The 18,618-nt window shown below is 43.8% G+C and overlaps 1 protein-coding gene across 2 annotated transcripts in view; it reads right to left on the bottom strand.

Moving 5' to 3' along the window:
* Positions 1 to 18,569, bottom strand: part of LOC122553380 (activator of HSP90 ATPase activity 1b) — a 47,357-nt gene extending 28,788 nt beyond the window's left edge. Inside the window, exons 1-3 of one of the 2 annotated variants that reach the window (XM_043697067.2) lie at positions 18,461 to 18,569; positions 18,160 to 18,257; positions 852 to 1,042 (exon numbers count right to left, since the gene is read on the bottom strand). In XM_043697067.2, coding sequence (XP_043553002.2) covers positions 852 to 1,042; positions 18,160 to 18,239 — 271 coding nt within the window. In that variant the 5' untranslated portion in view covers positions 18,240 to 18,257; positions 18,461 to 18,569. Of the gene's footprint in view, positions 1 to 851; positions 1,043 to 18,159; positions 18,425 to 18,460 lie in introns of those variants that run through there. The other variant, XM_043697066.2, reaches the window with a different exon arrangement.
* Positions 18,570 to 18,618: the final 49 nt, after the last annotated feature.

The following is an 18,618-nucleotide window of genomic DNA, read 5'->3' as shown; positions in this document are numbered from 1 at the left end:
TTGTATAACTGAACTGGTCACCTTTTCCTATTCATGGACTTGTTTCTAAATGGTAATCTGTTAATTGAAACTTCATCATCAGTCTTGGTCACCTGTCACTTTGCATACTCCCTCTTCATTTTCTAAAACTGTCAGCAACAGTGTCATTTATTACTGAATGCTATCCAACAGACATCATTAGTATTTTTGCACAGGCAGACTGCACTGAAATCACAGCCTTTGCTGCCAACTGGTCAGCTTACAAACGTTAGCACATGTAGGACCATCCCCAATATAAGCAATACCATGTTTGGTGGCAATGGTTATAAACAGCTTTAAACTCTGATGCAATTTTAGCTATTAGAAGACAGCAACAATTTTTGTTACGACAATTTAGTAACTAAAATCAAAGAAACAGTGCACCAGCACTACGAAACAATTCAGTTTTGGACATGTAGGGGTAGTATCAAGCTTAAAGTTGTCCCCTATAGCGTGTGTTTTTACTGGAAGAAATGGGCCTGCAACATACATTCATTCATCCCTCTACACAAGGCTTTTTGCCAAGATACTGTTCCATAGATTCTGGTCATCTAATGACATTATGACGGCATGGCTAGAGTCACATTACCATAGATAAAGTTGTCTTCATTTAACGGAAATGGGTGTGAATATCAAGTTATTGATGAGTGAATAAGAAATGGATGCTGGCTGTTTTCTATCCTTTCAAAAGGGTAATGCAATATTCTCATCACTGCCACAAACAACATTAGTTAACAGGCAAGACTCAAAACTTTTCTGAACTGTATTACCACACTACTCTCTTTGTAAATGGGATCAATTGCTTAGGTAAAAAAGGTTTATGTTTTACTCACCTATCCATGACATGTGGATGTTCCACTCAAAGAAGAAAATCAGTTTTCCTTTTCTGTTGTTAATTGAAGCTTCACCATCCATCTTGGTCACCTCTGTCACTTTACATACTCCCTCATCATTTCCTACACTGACTGCCAGCAACAGTGACTTAAGCTTATCTATGGACCAATTCGAGGCATCTCTTTCTGTCCTGTTAATAAAATTGACATTCAAATTCATCATGAACAAGTTAATGACTCAAATAGATCACAAGCTTTAACAGTACATGCTAGCTTTGAAGCTATCAATTTTAACCAAGTGCAATGTTTTCTAAATAAATGCAATACATTACATAAATTTCAAGTACAGAAGGTAGACATTTGACATCCTGGAAAAACTTAATCTATCAGATTATACAAACTGTTTGTTCGGGGCTGTCATAAAACTTAAGGTCATGTGTTTATGATTTTACAAGCATAAAATCATAGCTCAAGCCAGTGAAAATTTTACAGATGTGAAAAAGGCACAATTTTGAGTCAAAGATATAGCTGTGTTTTAAGTTGGTTTAGTTTCATGAACTTAAAAAAGTCACTGTCGTCTTACCAGACCGTACAGTTGCTCTCTCATTAAAGAGGTTAAGGGTCACATGCCTCAGGTGAGAGAGAGGTTGAGTAGAAAAGCTGGTCATGATAACCTCAGCTGGTACAGGACTTGAACCCACACAGTTGACATCACTCTAAATTACAAACTAACTGTCCAATCCACTGGGCTAACTGACTCCAACAAGCAATGTATATTAGTTGTGTGGGTTTTTTTTTGAGTTTCACATATTTTGTAACTTATGCATTTAGCGGTATCTTGCATCGGTACTTTGCAATCAGTTTTAACATTCAATCCAGTAATAAAGGTAATTCTGGAAAAACCAAAAATACTCTGATCGCAGGAAAGTAACTTCAGTTAATGCGTTATAGCATTAACAATAGAGATGTACAGCATGGAAACAGACCCTTCGGTCCAACCCGTCCAGATATCCCAACCCAGTCTAGTCCCACCTGCCAGTACCCGGCCCATATCCCTCCAAACCCTTCCTATTCTTATACCCATCCAAATGCCTCTTTAATGTTGCAATTGTACCAGCCTCCACCACTTCCTCTGGCAGCTCATTCCATACACATACCACCCTCTGAAAAGGTTGCCCCTTAGGTCTCTTATATCTTTCCCCTCTCACCCTAAACCTATGCCCTCTAGTTCTGGACTCCCCGACCCCAGGGAAAAGAAAGACTTTGCCTATTTATCCTATCCATGCCTCTCAAATTTTGTAAACCTCTATAAAAGGTCACCCTTCAGCCTCCGACGCTCCAGGGAAAACAGCCCCAGCCTGTTCAGCCTCTCCCTATAGCTCAAATCCTCCAACTCTGGCAACATCCTTGTAAATCTTTTCTGAACCCTTTCAAGTTTCACAACATCTTTCCGATAGGAAGGAGACCAGAATTGCATACAATATTCCAACAGTGGCCTAACCAATGTCCTGTACAGCCGCAACCTGACCTCCCAACTCCTGTACTCAATACTCTGACCAATAAAGGAAAGCATACCAAACGCCTTCTTCGCTATCCTATCTACCTGTGACTCCACTTTCAAGAAGCTATGAACCTAAATTCCAAGGTCTCTTTTTCAGCAACACTCCCTAGGACCTTACCATTAAGAAACACTGGGAGTTCACATTTCATACTAACCAAACATAAATGACTTCATTGGTGCCACATTATTGCCAGTGAACAGCAACATTGACAAGCTGATATAACAAAATATAACAGGTTGATATGGCAGAAGTGGTGATTTAAAAAAATGACTAGCAGATCAAAGAATGAATCACAAGAGTGTAGAAGTAATGTCACTTAAGATGACCATTACCTTCTAAAGAAACATAGCATAAATTTGGCATACACCATTCAGCTAATCGGAGACTGATCATATCCAGTGCATGCACTACCAAGCCAATTAAAGTTCAGGATCTTTCTGATCATGCACAGTGATTAGTGTCAAGCAGAAGTTCATGAGCAGAAAAACTTACAAGCTTGGTGCACAAGAAAGGAACATAGTTCAGAAGGAGAACTTCAGTCAACTGATGAGGTAAAAGACAGACCCAGGCAACCAGTATTACAAGCTGGTACCCAGAGGTGGATCAACAAAAGAACAGATTTTATGAAGCATCACATTCTTGCACTTATTGCAAGCTTAAGAAATTTGTGAAAACATTTAGAAGATCCATTTCAGGTCTTGAAACTTCTCAATTCAGTGTACAATTACAGCTTACTTCTGGGTGTACTCCAAACTCTTGGCAGTAGCAGCGTGTACCTTCTGCAAGATACACTTCAGCCATAAGGCTCCCTTGACATTTACCTTCTAAACCCAGGACCAATACCACCTAGAAAGGCAAAAGATAGCAGATACATGGGAACACCATTAACTACGAATTCAAACTCCGAAGTGCACATAATTCTGACTTGGCAGTGTTTTGCCTTTCCTTGGCTGTCGCTGGAAGAAACTCCCTACCTAAAAGCATCGTGGGTGTATGTACCTGCATCCAAAGAGCTACAGTTCACTACTAACCTCAAGTGCAATTAATGATGAATACCCAGACACACAAGTGCCATGAATGAATTTTTTTTAAAAAAGTCAATGGAAGCATGTTTATAAATTAAAAATGCAACTTCTATGTGGTGCTACGAGCAGAGTATTGCTTAACTCAGCTTTGTTAGTATTTCAGTAAACCTTCATCCATTCAAGACGGGAGATTCCACTTCCCTCTTTAAAACTTTTCCTTCTGCTTCTTCAATGTAGGCTAAATTAACTGGCGTGATCTTAAAATCCTCACGCGCAGTGTATCAACTTACTTCAAATCAGAATCAGAATCATACTTGCCACAAGAACCAAAGCCCTTCAGGTCAAATACACTCATCAGGCCTAAAGTAAGAATGCAAAATTTCTAATGATGAAAATAATTCATACTGTAGGAAGAAAGGTTGCTGATAATGACGTGCAAACTTGAACTGAAATAGAGCATAAAACTATCTACAAAGACAATATCTATCCTGGTCAGGTTGTTGGCTTTGCACAATGCAGAGTGAATAAACTGTCCATCACACACAAAATAAAAACAGCCTTCCTTCCACTGACTCCGGCTACACTTCCTTCTGCCTCAGGAAGGCAGCTAACATAATCAGAGACCCCTCCCATCCCTGTTGCATCAGACCGAAGATACAAAAAAGTTTTAAAACACATACCCACAGATTTAAGAACAGCTTCTTCCCCACTGTTAAGAGTTATGAATGAACGTCTCATATTATAGAGTTAAATTTTTCTGAATCTTCAACACAATATTCTGCACTTTATTACCCTGATATACTTACTTAAGGTTTGATTTGACTGGATAGCACAACAAAACAAAATTTTTCACTATCAGTACATGTGACAACAATAAATCAAATCAATCTACAGGTCAAAAGGCTGCTACTTTTGGATCTGAAAGCTGCCTGGTCCACCTCAAGTTACCCTAGAAAGGCATGAACGCAAATTGAAACAACCAAAAAAAAAATTTCATATTACTGCCAGATCACAAAGGATGTTCTGCTTAGTGCACACAGCTGAGCAATGGTGTGCATATATTGATGTGATGCCAGGTACACTTGACATTAATCAGATCAAACAGCACATTCCTTCGGATTATACTCAACCAGTTTATGCTAGCAAACATCATGGTAGTAAGTTTAGCTAAGTTAGATGACATGGATCCAGGGAAAGCTAGCCAACTGGATACAAAATTGGCTTGATGGTAGGAGACAGAGGGTTGTGGTAGAGTGTTGCTTTTCAGACTGGAAGTCTGTGACCAGCATTGCTCCGCTGGTCCCACTGTTGTGTCATTTACATAAACAATTAAGATTAGAATATAGGAAGCATGGTTAGTAAGTTTGCAGATGACACCAAAAATGGTGGCAGCGTAGTGGACATCAACCAAGGTTATTAAGGGTACAATGCGATCTTGGTCAGCTTGTGGAGGAATGGTAGATGGAGTTAATTTAGATAAATAAGGGCAGTACTTACACAGTTAAGGCAGAGTACTGGTGAGTGCTGTCAAGCAGCAAGACCGAGGGGTTCAGGCACATAGCTCCTTGGAAGTGGTGTCACAATGTAGACAGAGCGGAGGTGGTGTTTGGCACACTTGCCTTCATTGCTCAGACCATTGAGTATAGGAGTTGAGACACATGATGTGGCTGTACAGGACATTGGAGGGGCCACTTTTGGCCTACAGCATATAAATCTATTCCCCCTTCTATAGAAAGAAAATTAATTTGGAAAAGGTACAGAAATTATTTAAAGATGTTACTGGGACTAGGTGAGTTTGAGTTACAAGGAGGGGCTGGAGAGTAGGAGATTGAAGGGTGACCTTTTAGGTTTATAAAATCATGAGGGCCATAGTTAAGGTGAATAGCAAAGGTCTTTTCCCTCAGGTCGTGAAATCCAAAAAGAGGGGGCATAGGTTAAAGGTCAGAGGAAAAAGACTTAAAAAGGAACCAGAGGACAACATTTTCACAGAGATGGGTTCGTATGTGGAATGAATTGCCAGAGGTGGTGGCAGGCACAGGTACAGTTGCAACATTTAAAAAAACTGAACAGGTACAGGAGTAGGACATGGCCAAAATACAGGAAATGGGATTAGTTTAGTTTGGGAAACCTGATTGCCATAGACAAGTTGAACCAAAGGACCTGTTTACGTGCTGTGAGACTAATTGGACAGCACTTTCAGAATAACCTTGAGCGTGCCAACAGCACACTGAATATTCCCAACTGGAAATAATCAGTGGAGTTTCATAACATGGTCTATTTAGACTTGCAAGAAGTGATATATTTCATATACAACTGTTCTTTGCAAACAGAAATAATACATTCAAACCTTAAGGAACCTGTCCTGCCCTTGAGGATCTGAAATCTGAATACAGGTTGAAGTAACTAGTTGTCAGGAACAACCGCTTAACAGATGTTCTTAATTTAAGCAGCAATAAAATGGATTCTCAGTGTAAATAATATGGCAAAATGGTTGTGGTTCTGTTCGCCAAGCCGGGAATTTGTGTTACAGACGTTTCGTCCCGTCTAGTTGATATCCTCTGTGCTTGGGAGCCTCCTGTGAAGCGCTTCTGTGATCTTTCCTCCGGCATTTGTAGTGGTTTGAATCTGCCGCTTCTGGTTGTCAGTTCCAGCTGTCCACTGAAGTGGCCGGTATATTGGGTCCAGGTCGATGGGCTTATTGATTGAATCTGTGGATGAGTGCCATGCCTCTAGGAATTCCCTGGCTGTTCTGTTTGGCTTGTCCTATAATAGTAGGTGTTGTCCCAGTCGAATTCATGTTGCTTGTCATCTGCGTGTGTGGCTACTAAGGATAGCTGGTCGTGTCATTTCGTGGCTAGTTGGTGTTGGCAAAGATTAGAACAAACAGTCTTACCGCAAATTCAATCCAAACTCTGGGTCAGATATGTGGATGACACCTTTGTAATCATTAAAAACACAAAGAGAACACACACCGGATCATCAACGCCACACTCACAGGAATCTGATTCACGAGAGAGGAAGAAAAAGGACAACCAACTCACATTCCTAGACGTAATGGTACAGAGAACACCTAACAGAGAATTCACCACAAAGGTATACAGGAAAGCCACACACACAGACCAAGTCCTGAACTACGAAAGCAACCACCCCAACACACACAAGAAGTTGCATCAGACACTATTCAAGAAGGGCCACAACACACCGCAGTACACCAGAACTGCAAAAAGAGGAAGAAGAACACCTATACAATGTATTCACCAAAAACAGATACCCGCGCAATTTCATCAACAGATGCCTAAGGGAAAGACAACGGAACGAGGACATGCCACAACCCAAAGGACTAGCCACACTACCATACATCAAGAGCATTTCCGAACTGACAGCCAGACTACTGCGACCACTAGGACTCAACAGCACACAAACCAACAGCCACTCTCAGACAACAACTCAACAGGACGAAGGACCCGATACCCAGTATGAGCAAAACCAATGTAGTGTACAAATCCCATGCATGTCTGCACAAAACACTACATAGGATAAACAGGAAGACAGCTAGCGATCCGCATCCATGACCAAGTAGCCACAAAACAACATGACCAGCTATCCTTAGTAGCCACACACGCAGATGACAAGCAACATGAATTCGACTGGGACAACACTACTATTGTAGGACAAGCCAAACAGAACAGCCAGGGAATTCCTAGAGGCATGGCACTCATCCACAGATTCAGATTCAATCAATAAGCCCATTGACCTGTACCCAATATACCGGCCACTGCAACGGACAGCTGGAACTGACAACCGGAAGCGGCAGATTCAAACCACTACAAATGTTGGAGGAAAGATCACAGAAGCTCCCAAGCACTGAGGATGTCACCTAGACAGGGGACGAAACGTCTGCAACACAAATTCCCGGCTCAGCGAACAGAACCACAACAACGAGCACCCGAGCTACAAATCTTCTCTCAATCTTTGAATGGCAAAATGGCTTCTAAGCTGCAAATTGACAATTCTGCTAAAAGCTGCATAAGAAACTGGGATGAGGTTTGTCCTCATGTCCCTGTAAACTGTTTGAATGGTAGGGTTTGGGGCCTGGCTTTGCTGCTCCTCTCCCTTGTAAAATTGCTGTATCTTGTATGCAGCTGTAAATGTACCTGTTTGTTGTAAACTGTTTTTATAATTTGATTAATAAAAAAAGCTGCATAAGAGGTCCGTAGCAGCGAGGGTGACCATGGTCGGGGACGTGCTGGTTGCCAGGGGCCTGGGCGGGACCCTGCCACAGGACATAGCAAGCAGAGCAGCGGTAGAGGTCCGGTACGTGGCCACCCCCATCTGACGCCTTAAAACGGCGGTGCTCGGAACCGATGTAGTGCACCAGTTGGAGGATGCTCAGGTGTGCGGTGGGATCCCGTCCACGCTCACCCCAGCCCAGACGGAATTTCACATTGGCCCCAAAGTCCCGAACTCCCCATGGGAGCCTGTGCCCCAAAACCTGAGCTGCCTCCAGAATTTTAATTTTGTCCCTTTTAAGAACGTAAAAAGGCGGGCCCTGTATCGACTGCTGCTGCACACTGTCCACCTCTTCTCCCTCATCCACCGTCCGGACACGCCTTGGCGGTCCCCTTTTGCCACTGGGTGGTGGGGATCCCCAGTGGAGGGCTCTCTACGCGGGAGTCCTCCACCTTTCTCTCGGGGATCTGGGGTGGAGCGTGGTGCACGCAGCGGTCCCCTGCAACCGCAGATTGCGGTGGTTCACAGACTCCCAGCCCAACTGCTTGTTCTGTGGCGCTATGGAGTCAGTGGACCATGTGTATATTGGGTGTGGGCATTTTTAATTTTCTTTTTTGATTTTCTCAAATACCTCCTCTGCTTTTGGCTGCACCTTAGTTCCACACTCCTGATCTTCAGGCTCCTGGTACGGAGGAGGGAGGGCAGGTCTGAAGACCTCCTCGTGGGTTTGCTCCTGGGCCTGGCCAAACTGGCCATAAACAGGTCCAGGTAGCGGGCGGTGGAGGGGGTCGTTCGGGCCGATTGCCTGCCTCTCTTCCGCGGTTACATTAGAGCCTGGGTGCCCTTGGAGAAGGAGCACGCGGTCTCCACCAACACTCTAGTTGTTCAGGGAGAGGAGGGCGCCACAGGGAGTGGAGTGCATTATTTCCCCTTCCAATTCTATTTTGATTTAATCCCTGCCCTCCCCTTCACTGTTTGATCACACAGCATTGCCCTTTGATGTGAAGGGCACTGCTGGTCACTGGCCACTCGGTTGTTTTCTTTCTTCCTGGCGGTGGAAATTTGAATAAAAAAATAAGCTGCATAAAATGGCTTTTAATTTTGATATGGCTGCATAACTGACTAACTGCATAACTGTTTCAATAGAGATTAGCAGACAATGCTCCCTTTACAGCATAGAAATAACTAGACAAGACATTACTGGCCATCCTAACTGACTTTCAAATGTAGGTGCAATGGCTCAGTTAGTGAGATAAGGGTGGCCTGAGTATTGGAAAACAAAGTTGGTTTCCAGGAAATATCACTGGATCAAGTACCTGCCAAATAAAGCAATATTGTGTATTGATTGGTAAATGTCTGAATGTACTATGCGATCATAGTCTGCACCTTTAAGAAAAGTCTAAAAATGTCTTTATTTTAAGCCATGTGTGCAGCTCCTCTGAGGAACACAGAAGCGCATAACCTCTATTTCTGGACGATCTGTGCCTGGTCATAAGAAATAGAGTGTTAAAGGGCCAGACCGATCACGAGTGTTTATTGAGCGATTGCGGAACCGAGACACCCAATCTTCACCCGGTTATGACAACACATCGGCAAACAAGCATCAACTAACAAACTTTATGATCATTTGAAACATGGTAAATTTATCTTGATAAATTCTAGATGAAATCCTTGTTATGTACCTCGCCAGCAATATTCATGTTCTGCACTCAAGCGAAACTGTATATTCATGCTCCAGGGCTGATGTCCGAAACAGAGATTCACCTGCTCCTAGGATGCTGCCCGACTTGTGCTTTTCCAGCACCACATTTTTCAACACAAACTGTACATAAAGTTAGTATGCTATAATTATACCTTTCTTATAACAGTAATGTTTAACAAACTGATGAAGGCTGAGTAGAGGACAAGGCATTATATTTAGCTCAAGAAAAGTCTAACTAAAGAAAGAGCAGAGTTTAATTTTGTGGTCTTCTTAGGAGCTAAAGCTGCAATCAGCTTTAGTTTTCCCTCATTAGAGGGAAGTGTCCCCTTTACTCACAAGATGACATATACGGTTTTAAAAAAGGTACAGTAACATGCATCTTTCCCATCCTAAGCTTAGCTCCATTTCAATGTTCCCCTTGTCTTTTTCAGAGATGATTCTAATGCTTTATCAATTCATCACAAGCAGCTGACAAGCATGTCAAAGCACATTTGATAGAAGCAAGCCAACAGATTCACTCAAATCACTAGATTCCCAGTGATTCTTCAATCCATGTAATTTACTGCCAACATCCCTGCTCCCAAGTTTAAGGGCCCCTAAGTTTCTTCATATCATGAAGTGAGGCAATGGCATCCTTATCAATTAATACTGTTTAAGATATTAAGGACAGAAAACACATCCAATTTCAGAACTGACACTAACCAAACCCAATTAGTGCCCATCAAAAAGTACACAAAACCAAGTTCATAAGGGGATTATTAGGAATACGCACAGCTTATCAAAAGGTGCCAGAAACACTCCAACATGGGAACATCTGACCAAAGACCTACCTTAACCATTACCTTCTTTCACTCCTCACCAATACTACCTTGAGACCATAATAGCATGGAGGGAGACAGAGGCCTGTCAATCAAGCCTGCACCACCATTCAATGAGATGTGATCTGATAATTCACAATTCCACTTTGTCTCATAACCCTTGATTTTCACACTAATTTTAAAATCTGTTTCGCTCAATCTTGAATAAACAGTGACCATCCATGCTGCGAATTTCCAACAACTGCAGTATTCTAGAGTATATACATAGTTTATCTGCTCAATATACATTTTCATTCACATCATTTCTGGTTCATTTCAAAAACTGTGCATTTAATGGTGACACAGAAAAGGGCAGAAAGGAGGAAATGAACAATACAAACAAACCTGAGGAAAGTATTCAGCATCTACCTTGATTCTATCTAAAAGAGGACTGTATGCTATTTTTATTGTACAACCATCTCATCACTGTCAACTAACTATGCTTGTTAAACAATTCCAACATTTCTATCTATTGGGAAGGCAGCTCCAGGTTATTGTGAAGGTAAATCTAGTACATTCAGAATCAGCCAAGTTTATCATTTCTCGCTTCTGCGTTCAACCCTGTCCTACTTACAAGTAGCTGGTTGAGAGAATAGCAAACTTGGTTCTTCTGTATACATTCTTGTGTATTTAAAACAATAAAAATCATCAATCTAGAAACTCAGTTTATATTCTGGAAACCCAGGAGTGAATCCCACCATGGCAGAATTCGAATTCAATAAAAATACCTACAATTAAGAATCTATCAATGACTATGAATCATTATCACTTGTTAAAAAAGTCACCATGCTCAATCACAGCAACGTGTTGGATCTCCTCTGCCTTCATATAGACGAGCAAGCCACTCAGTCGTATCAATTGTTATAGTGTCTACAAAGACATAAAACTGGATAAACCACCTGGCATCAACTTAGGCACCTGAAAAAAAGACAAGGACAGAAGCAGCCCTGTTGGCCTTGCAAAGGACTCCTTCCTAACATCTGGGGGAATAGTGCCAAAATCAGGAGAGCTGTCTCACAGACTGGTCAAGCAGCAGACTGGCACAGCCAAACTCAAAGAACCATACCTTACAGACAGACAATGTCCCAAGCACCACGATCACCAGATATGCCCTGTTCCACCAGCAGAGATGATGGCACAGTGGCAGAGCAAAACTGGAATCAATGGGTATTCGGGGCAAACTCTGTTTGGGCTGACTGTAGTTATACCTAGTTTCCAGGGCCCAACCATCTTAAGCTGCTTCAACAATGACCTTACCTCCATTATTAGGTCAGAAGTGGAGATGATCGCCGAGTGCAAAATGTTCAGAAACACTTGTGATTCCTTAGATACTAAAGTAGCCCACATTCATAGTGCAACAAGTGTATATCTGGTCTCTTTCCTATTTGAAGGATGTTGTGAAACTTGAAAGGGTTCGGAAAAGATTTACAAAGGATGTTGTCAGGGTTGGAGGATTTGAGCTATTGGGAGGTTGAATTGGCTGGGGCTGTTATATAAACAAACAAACATAAAAGAACAGATCAGAATCTAATAATACTGCAGGGAGTACCTCACCTCCTGACTCCCCACATCCTATCAAATATCTAGAAGGCACAATTCAGTACTGCGAAGGCATATGTCCCACTTGGTTGGACAGGTATAGTCTGACACCATTCAGGACAAAGCGCCCCACCTCATCGGCATCATATCCACAAACATCCATTCCCCTACACCGACATTCAGTCGCAGCAGTGCATACCATCTCCAAGTCGCATTGCAGAAATTCCCTAAAACGCCTTAGACAGAACTTTCCAAACCCACAACCACTTTCATCGAGAAGGACTAGGACAGCAGATACACCATCACCATCTGCAAATTCCCTCCAAGGAACAAAATGGCAGTCCTTCAGTGTCACAGGCTCAAAATTGGGTAATTCCATCCCGAATGGAATAGTGGGTCAACCTACAGCACATCCCGCACGGCCCGGTTCTAACTCCTTCCCAAGATCCACAAGCCTGACCACCCTGGCCAACCCATTGTCTCAGCATGCTCCTGCCCCACTGAACTCATTTCTACCTACCTCGAAATGGTCCTACCCTCCCCTAGTCCAGGAACTCCCCACATACGTTCGAGACACCACCCATGCCCTCCACCTCCTCCAAGACTTCTGTTTCCCTGGTCCCCAACGCCTCATCTTCACCATGGATATCCAATCCCTCTACACCTCCATCCGCCATGACCAGGGCCTCCAAGCCCTCCATTTCCTTCCTCTCCCGACGTCCCCAACAGTACCCTTCCACAGACACACTCATTCGTTTGGCCAAACCGGTCCTCACCCTTAATTCCTCCTTCGAATCCTCCCACTTCCTCCAGACCAAAGGGGTAGCCATGGGCACCCGTATGGGCCCCAGCTATGCCGGTCTCTTTGTTGGCTACGTAGAACAGTCCATCTTGCGTGATTACACCGGCACCACTCCCCACCTCTTCCTCAGCTACATTGATGACTGCATTGGCGCCACCTCGTGCTCCCGTGAGGAGGTTGAGCAAATCATCAACTTCACCAACACATTCCACCCGGACCTAAAAACTTACCTGGACCATTTCTGACACCACCCGCCCCTTCGTAGACTGCTCCATTGCCATTAATGATGACCGGCTTGATACCAACATTTTTTAAAAACCCGACTTCCACAGCTACCTGGATTACACCTCTTCCCACTTTACCTCCTGCAAAAATGCCATCCCATATTCCCAATTCCTCCGCCGCATCTGCTCCCAGGAGGACCAGTTCCACCACAGAACACACCAGATGGCCTCCTTCTTTAGAGACCGCAATTTCCCTTCCCACGTGGTTATAGGTGCCCTCCAATGCATCTCGTCCGCATCCTGCACCTCCGCCCTCAGACCCCACCCCTCCAACCGTAACAAGGACAGAACGCCCCTGGTGCTCACCTTCCACCCTTCACATAAACCAAACCATCCGCCAACATTTCCGCCACCTCCAAACAGACCCCACTAACAGGGGTATATTTCCCTCCCCACCCCTTTCCGCCTTCCGCGGAGACCGTTCCCTCCATGACTACTTGGTCAGGTCCACGCCCCCCTACAACCCACCCTCCCATCCGGGCACCTTCCCCTACCACCGCAGGAATTGCAAAACCTGTGCCCACACCACCTCCCTCACCTCCATCCAAGGCCCTAAAGGAGCCTTCCACATCCAAAGTTTTACCTGCACATCCACCAATATCATTTATTGTATCCATTGCTCCCGATGCAGTCTCCTCTACATTGGCAAGACTGGACACCTCCTAGCAGAACGCTTTAGGGAACATCTCTGGGACACCTGCACCAAATCAACCACACCACCCTGTGGCCCAACATTTCAACTCCCCCTCCCACTCTGCCGAGGACACGGAGGTCCTGGGCCTCCTTCACTGCCGCTCCCTCACCACCCGATGTCCGGAGGAAGAACGCCTCATCCTCCGCCTCGGAACACCAACCCCAGGGCATCAATGTGGACTTCAACAGTTTCCTCATTTCCCCTTCCCCCACCTCACCCCAGTTCCAAACTTCCAGCTCAGCACGGTCCCCATGACTTGTCCTACTTGCCTAAAATCTGTCCACCTATCCACTCCACCCTTCCCCGACCTATCACCTTCATCCCCTCCCCCACTCACCTATTGCACTCTGCTACTTTCTCCCCACCCCAACCCTCTTACTTATCTCTCTACCCTTCAGGCTCTCTGCCTCTATTTCTGATGAAGGGCTTTTGCCCAAAACGTCAATTTTACTGTTCCTCGGATGCTGCCTGAACTGTGTGCTTTTCCTGCACCACTCTAATCTAGTCTCTGGTTTCCAGCATCTGCAGTCAGTCAGTAATTGTTTTTACCTAACCTACAGCACATGGACTACAGTTCAAGGAGGTGCTCACCGGTGTCTCAAGAGTAATAAATGATGGCCAGCCAGTCACATTGACATCCTACAAGTCGAAGAAAAGAAAAACAGGTCTAGGCCAGTAGGATTCTGATTTAACTCAAATTCCTGATGCCTACTTTTCTGCCTTTCCCACTGTCAATTCCCCTATTGATCAAATTTAATTGAAAAATACACAAGGACTCTGCCTCCATAACTCTACAGAAGGACTCTCAACCTTCATGAAATTTCTCCTTATCTCAGTCTGAAATTGGCACCCCTTTATCCTGAGATTATGCACGGTAATTGTAGATTTTCCTGTCAGGGAAACATCCATTCAGCATTTATTTACCAAGCCCCTTTAGAATCTTAAAATGTTTCAATAAGATCACCTCTCATTCTTCTAAACACGAGTAGAGAACCAACCTGTTTAGTCTTTGATCAAAGACAATCCCTCCACATTGGGATCACCTTACTCAACCTTCTCTTAACTCCAATGAAAATGATCTTTAAATAAAAGGGACAAAACCGCTGACAGTATTCCACACGTGATTTCACCAACATTGGTACACTTTCAGTAAACTTCCACAATCATGCGCTTGAAATAAAGGGCCATCATTCCTTTAGCCTTCCTGATTATCTGCTTCACTTCTATGCTACCTTTCTGTTTCATGTACAAGTATCCTAAAGTTCCTTTGTGTTCAAAGTTTGTGTAAGATTTGCAGCTTGGGTGCCTGTTATCATGGTTGCGGGTATGTTCGCTGAGATGGGAAGCTGATCTACAGATGTTTCATCCCTTGTCTAGGTGACATCACCAGTGCTTTGGAGCCTCCTGTGAAGCACTGCTGTACTGTCTCTTCTGGAATTTATTTGGTTCTGTTTCTGCTGCTGCCAGTTGCTCATTGTGGTGGCCAGTATATTGGGTCCAGGTCATAGCGCTTGTTGATTTAGAGTCCATGGGATAAGTGCCATGCTTCTAGGAATTCTCTGGCTATCCTCTGCTTAGCATGTCTTATGACTGTTGTGCTGTTGCAGTCAAAATTTGTGGTCCCTGTCATCTGTGTATGGCTCCTAGGGATAGCTGGTCATGGTGTTTAGTGGCTAGTTGGTGTTAGTGGATGTGGATTGATAGTTATCTGCTTGTTTGCCCTATTGTGTGATTTCTGCAGTCTTTGAATGGAATCTTGAAAATTACTTTAGTCTTGGACTTGACAGGCAAGTTTTGTCTGAGCGTGGCTGTCGGTTTATGAGCAGTCATGAATACCAGTGTTCAGAGAAGTCTGGCTGTCAGCTCAGATGCTTTTTACTTGAAGATAGCATGGAGTGAGAGTTAGGTCACGGCACATCCTTGTCATGTTGTTTATCTGTTAGGCACCTGCAGACAAAGTTGCGGGGATAGCCATTGTTGGCAAATACTCTGTGAAGGTGTTCTTCTTCCCTTCATAAGTTGGGAGTGCTGCAGTGTATTGTAGCCCTTTCAAACAGGGTCCTATTGCAGCTTCTCATGTGTTTGGGTGGTTGCTGTTGTAATTCAGGACCTGGTTGATGTGTGGGACTTTGTACACTTTTGTGGTACATCCACCGTTCTGTGCTCTTCATACCATCACATCCAGGAATGGGAGTTGATTTTGCTTTCCTCCTCCCCTGTAATTATGATCCCTGCGAGTATGATGTTGATGATCCAGTGTTCTTGATTTCTGTTCCCTTAATGTTAACACAAATGTCATCCACGTATCTGATCCAGAGTTTGGTTTGGATTTGTGGTAGGGCTGTTTGTTCCAATCTTTGCATCACTGCTTCTGCTTGGAGCCCAGATATGGGTGAGCCCATAGGTGTGCCATTGATCTGTTCATACATTTAGTTGTTGAATGTGAAGTGTCATCAAGCACAGGTCTAGTAGTTTCAGTATGCAGTCCTTGTTGATAGATTTCCTCGTTGTGTTGTCTGTTCTGCCTGTCCAGGAGGTTGGCTATTATCTCCCTGGCTAGAGTTTTGTCAATTGAAGTGAACAATGCTGTTACATCAAATGAGACCATTGCTTCGTCCTTGTCTACGTCTACATTTTTGATACTGGCTCAGAATTCTTGCGAAGATTCTCCAATCACTGGGATTCATGACAGCCCGTAAACCGATAGCCATGCTCAGACAACTTAGGAGGACAAAAGACCCAATACTGACCATGTACAAGACTAATGTAATTTACAAGATTCTATGCAAAAACTGCATGAAACAATATACTGTATAGGGCAAACAAGCAGACAACTAACAATCTGCATCCACAAACACCAACAGTCACTAAATGCTACAACCAGCTGTCCCTAGTAGCCACACACATGACAGGGACCACAAATTCAACTGGGACAACACAACGATCAACGATCATAGAGGCACAAACAATGACTGCAGATGCTGGAAACCAGATTCTTCCTGATGAAGGGCTTTTGCCCGAAACGTCAATTTCGAAGCTCCTTGGATGCTGCCTGAACTGCTGTGCTCTTCCAGCACCACTAATCCAGAACAATGATCATAGGACAAGCTAAACAGAGGTTGGCAGAGAATTCCAAGAAGCATGGCACTCATCCCACAGACTATCTACGAGCACATTGACCTCGATCCAATATACTGGCCGCTACGATGAACGACTAGAATCAGCAAATAGAAGCAGCAAAAAATGGAATCAAATAAATTCCAGAAGATCAGTACAGCAGCGTTTCACAGGAATCTCCAAAGCTTGGAAGATGTCACCTAGACAGGGAAATGAAATGTCTGCAAATCAACTTCCCTTTATGCTGCAGTTTTATGTAGTTTCTCTTCATTTAAGTAATATTCTGTTCTCTTGTTCTCCCATTCAAAGTGAAAAAATTCACATTTCCCACAATATATTCAATGTTTTGTCCCCTGACTTAATGGATAGTTTTCTAAACTTCTAGTAGTGCCCAAAATCTGACTTTCCACCTACTTTTGGTCTCTCCAGCAAACCTGGCTACAACACATTTGCTTCATTCCTTTAAGTAACAATTCATATTGCAAATAATGTGATCCCAGCACTGATCCCTATAGAACTCCACTGGTCACAGATCTCCAAACCAAATAAAAATCACTTTGCCCATTCACTATTTCCTGCACGTTAGACAATTTTTTATCCAAGCCAATATTTTACTTCGAACACAGCTATTATTTTACAACCTCACCTTTTGTGAAGTATCTTGTCGACCTTCTCCAAATCCAACATCATCTCCAGGTAACCCTCTATCCACTCTGTTTGAGTCTTCCTTGAAAGATTCTATTAGTCAGACATAATTTCCCTTTCATGGACTTATGCTGACCGTGCTTCATTAGGATTTACCAAGTGTTATACTATTACTTTCTTAATTATTTTTCCAATATTAAGCTCAAGTTTGTTGAAGTTTTGACATGTATAACTGAAAGTTGCTCAAACCCATGCAAAAACAAACCCCTTACTAAGGTTGTGAATGAGGTTTGCAGATGAGATGGGGGGGGGGGGGGGGGGGAGAGGAGAGAAAGGAGAGAAGAGGAGGAGTATGGAAGCAAGGGATCGGGAAGAAAAAAACTTCGATCCCAACCTCACGTTATATTTAAGCAAAACGATGGCACAGAGCTCAGTAGGTTTTATATATAGAAAACATGAGTTATCAAAACAATTCTCTGCAGACTACCAGAACTGTTAAATCAAACAAAATAAACATTTTGCGACAAACTTTGCTATCTGGTAAGGAGAAAACATGAAACTGAAAGAATTAAACCAATATATACATTTTATACATACACACGCAAAGGATAGGGAGCAGGGGAAGAGGGGGGGGGAAGCAAAGAATAGGGAGCAAGGAAAAGAAAAAGGCGAAGAATAGGGAGCAAGAGAGGAATATGGAGCAAGGGAGAGAAAAGGGGGATAAACAGGGTGCGGGGGGGGTGGGGGAAGGAAGACTAAAAAATAGCAGAACAAGAGACAGATATGGAGCGAAGGAGGAACAAAGATAGAGCAAGATCCACAGACAGAACAGGGGTTAACAGCATCCTTACCAATGCCAATTATTGACATTAGTAGCATCGGCCCGCTCCTCCACGATCCAACGCGGGTCGCCCTGTCCCCACTTGGCCATAGTGACAAGTCGGAGCGGCTGGGGAAAAGGTGGCAAACGAGACAAATGAATTAACCCGGCGGCGGCAAGGACTCGGAACACCGCGGCTGGGAGAAGACCGGCGGATGGTATTTCAGCCAGATTCTGGGGGAAATAAGAATGAACGTCTGGTGTGTTTTTTTTGGGGTGGGGGGGGAAGCGTTAAAAATGCGATATAATAAGCAAGGCCACAGGTTACAAACCCTGCCCGCGGAGACTACTCTTCCCCAAAGCGTCCCGCGAGCCGCTCTCCTCCAGTCTTTATCCGGTTGCCGTCAGAACATGCTAGAAAGCCGTGACGTCGACGGCGCCGGTTAGGTAGGCGGGGCCTGACTAACCCCTTCATCCGCACTGTAACGCT

The sequence above is a fragment of the Chiloscyllium plagiosum genome, unplaced genomic scaffold (assembly GCF_037043375.1).
Source record: "Chiloscyllium plagiosum isolate Xiang-an unplaced genomic scaffold, Cpla_swu_hap1 HiC_scaffold_8, whole genome shotgun sequence".
NCBI classification, from domain to species: Eukaryota; Metazoa; Chordata; class Chondrichthyes; order Orectolobiformes; family Hemiscylliidae; genus Chiloscyllium; species Chiloscyllium plagiosum.
The sequence above is the reverse complement of the archived record's forward strand: the minus strand, read 5'-3'. Positions and strand labels throughout refer to the sequence as shown.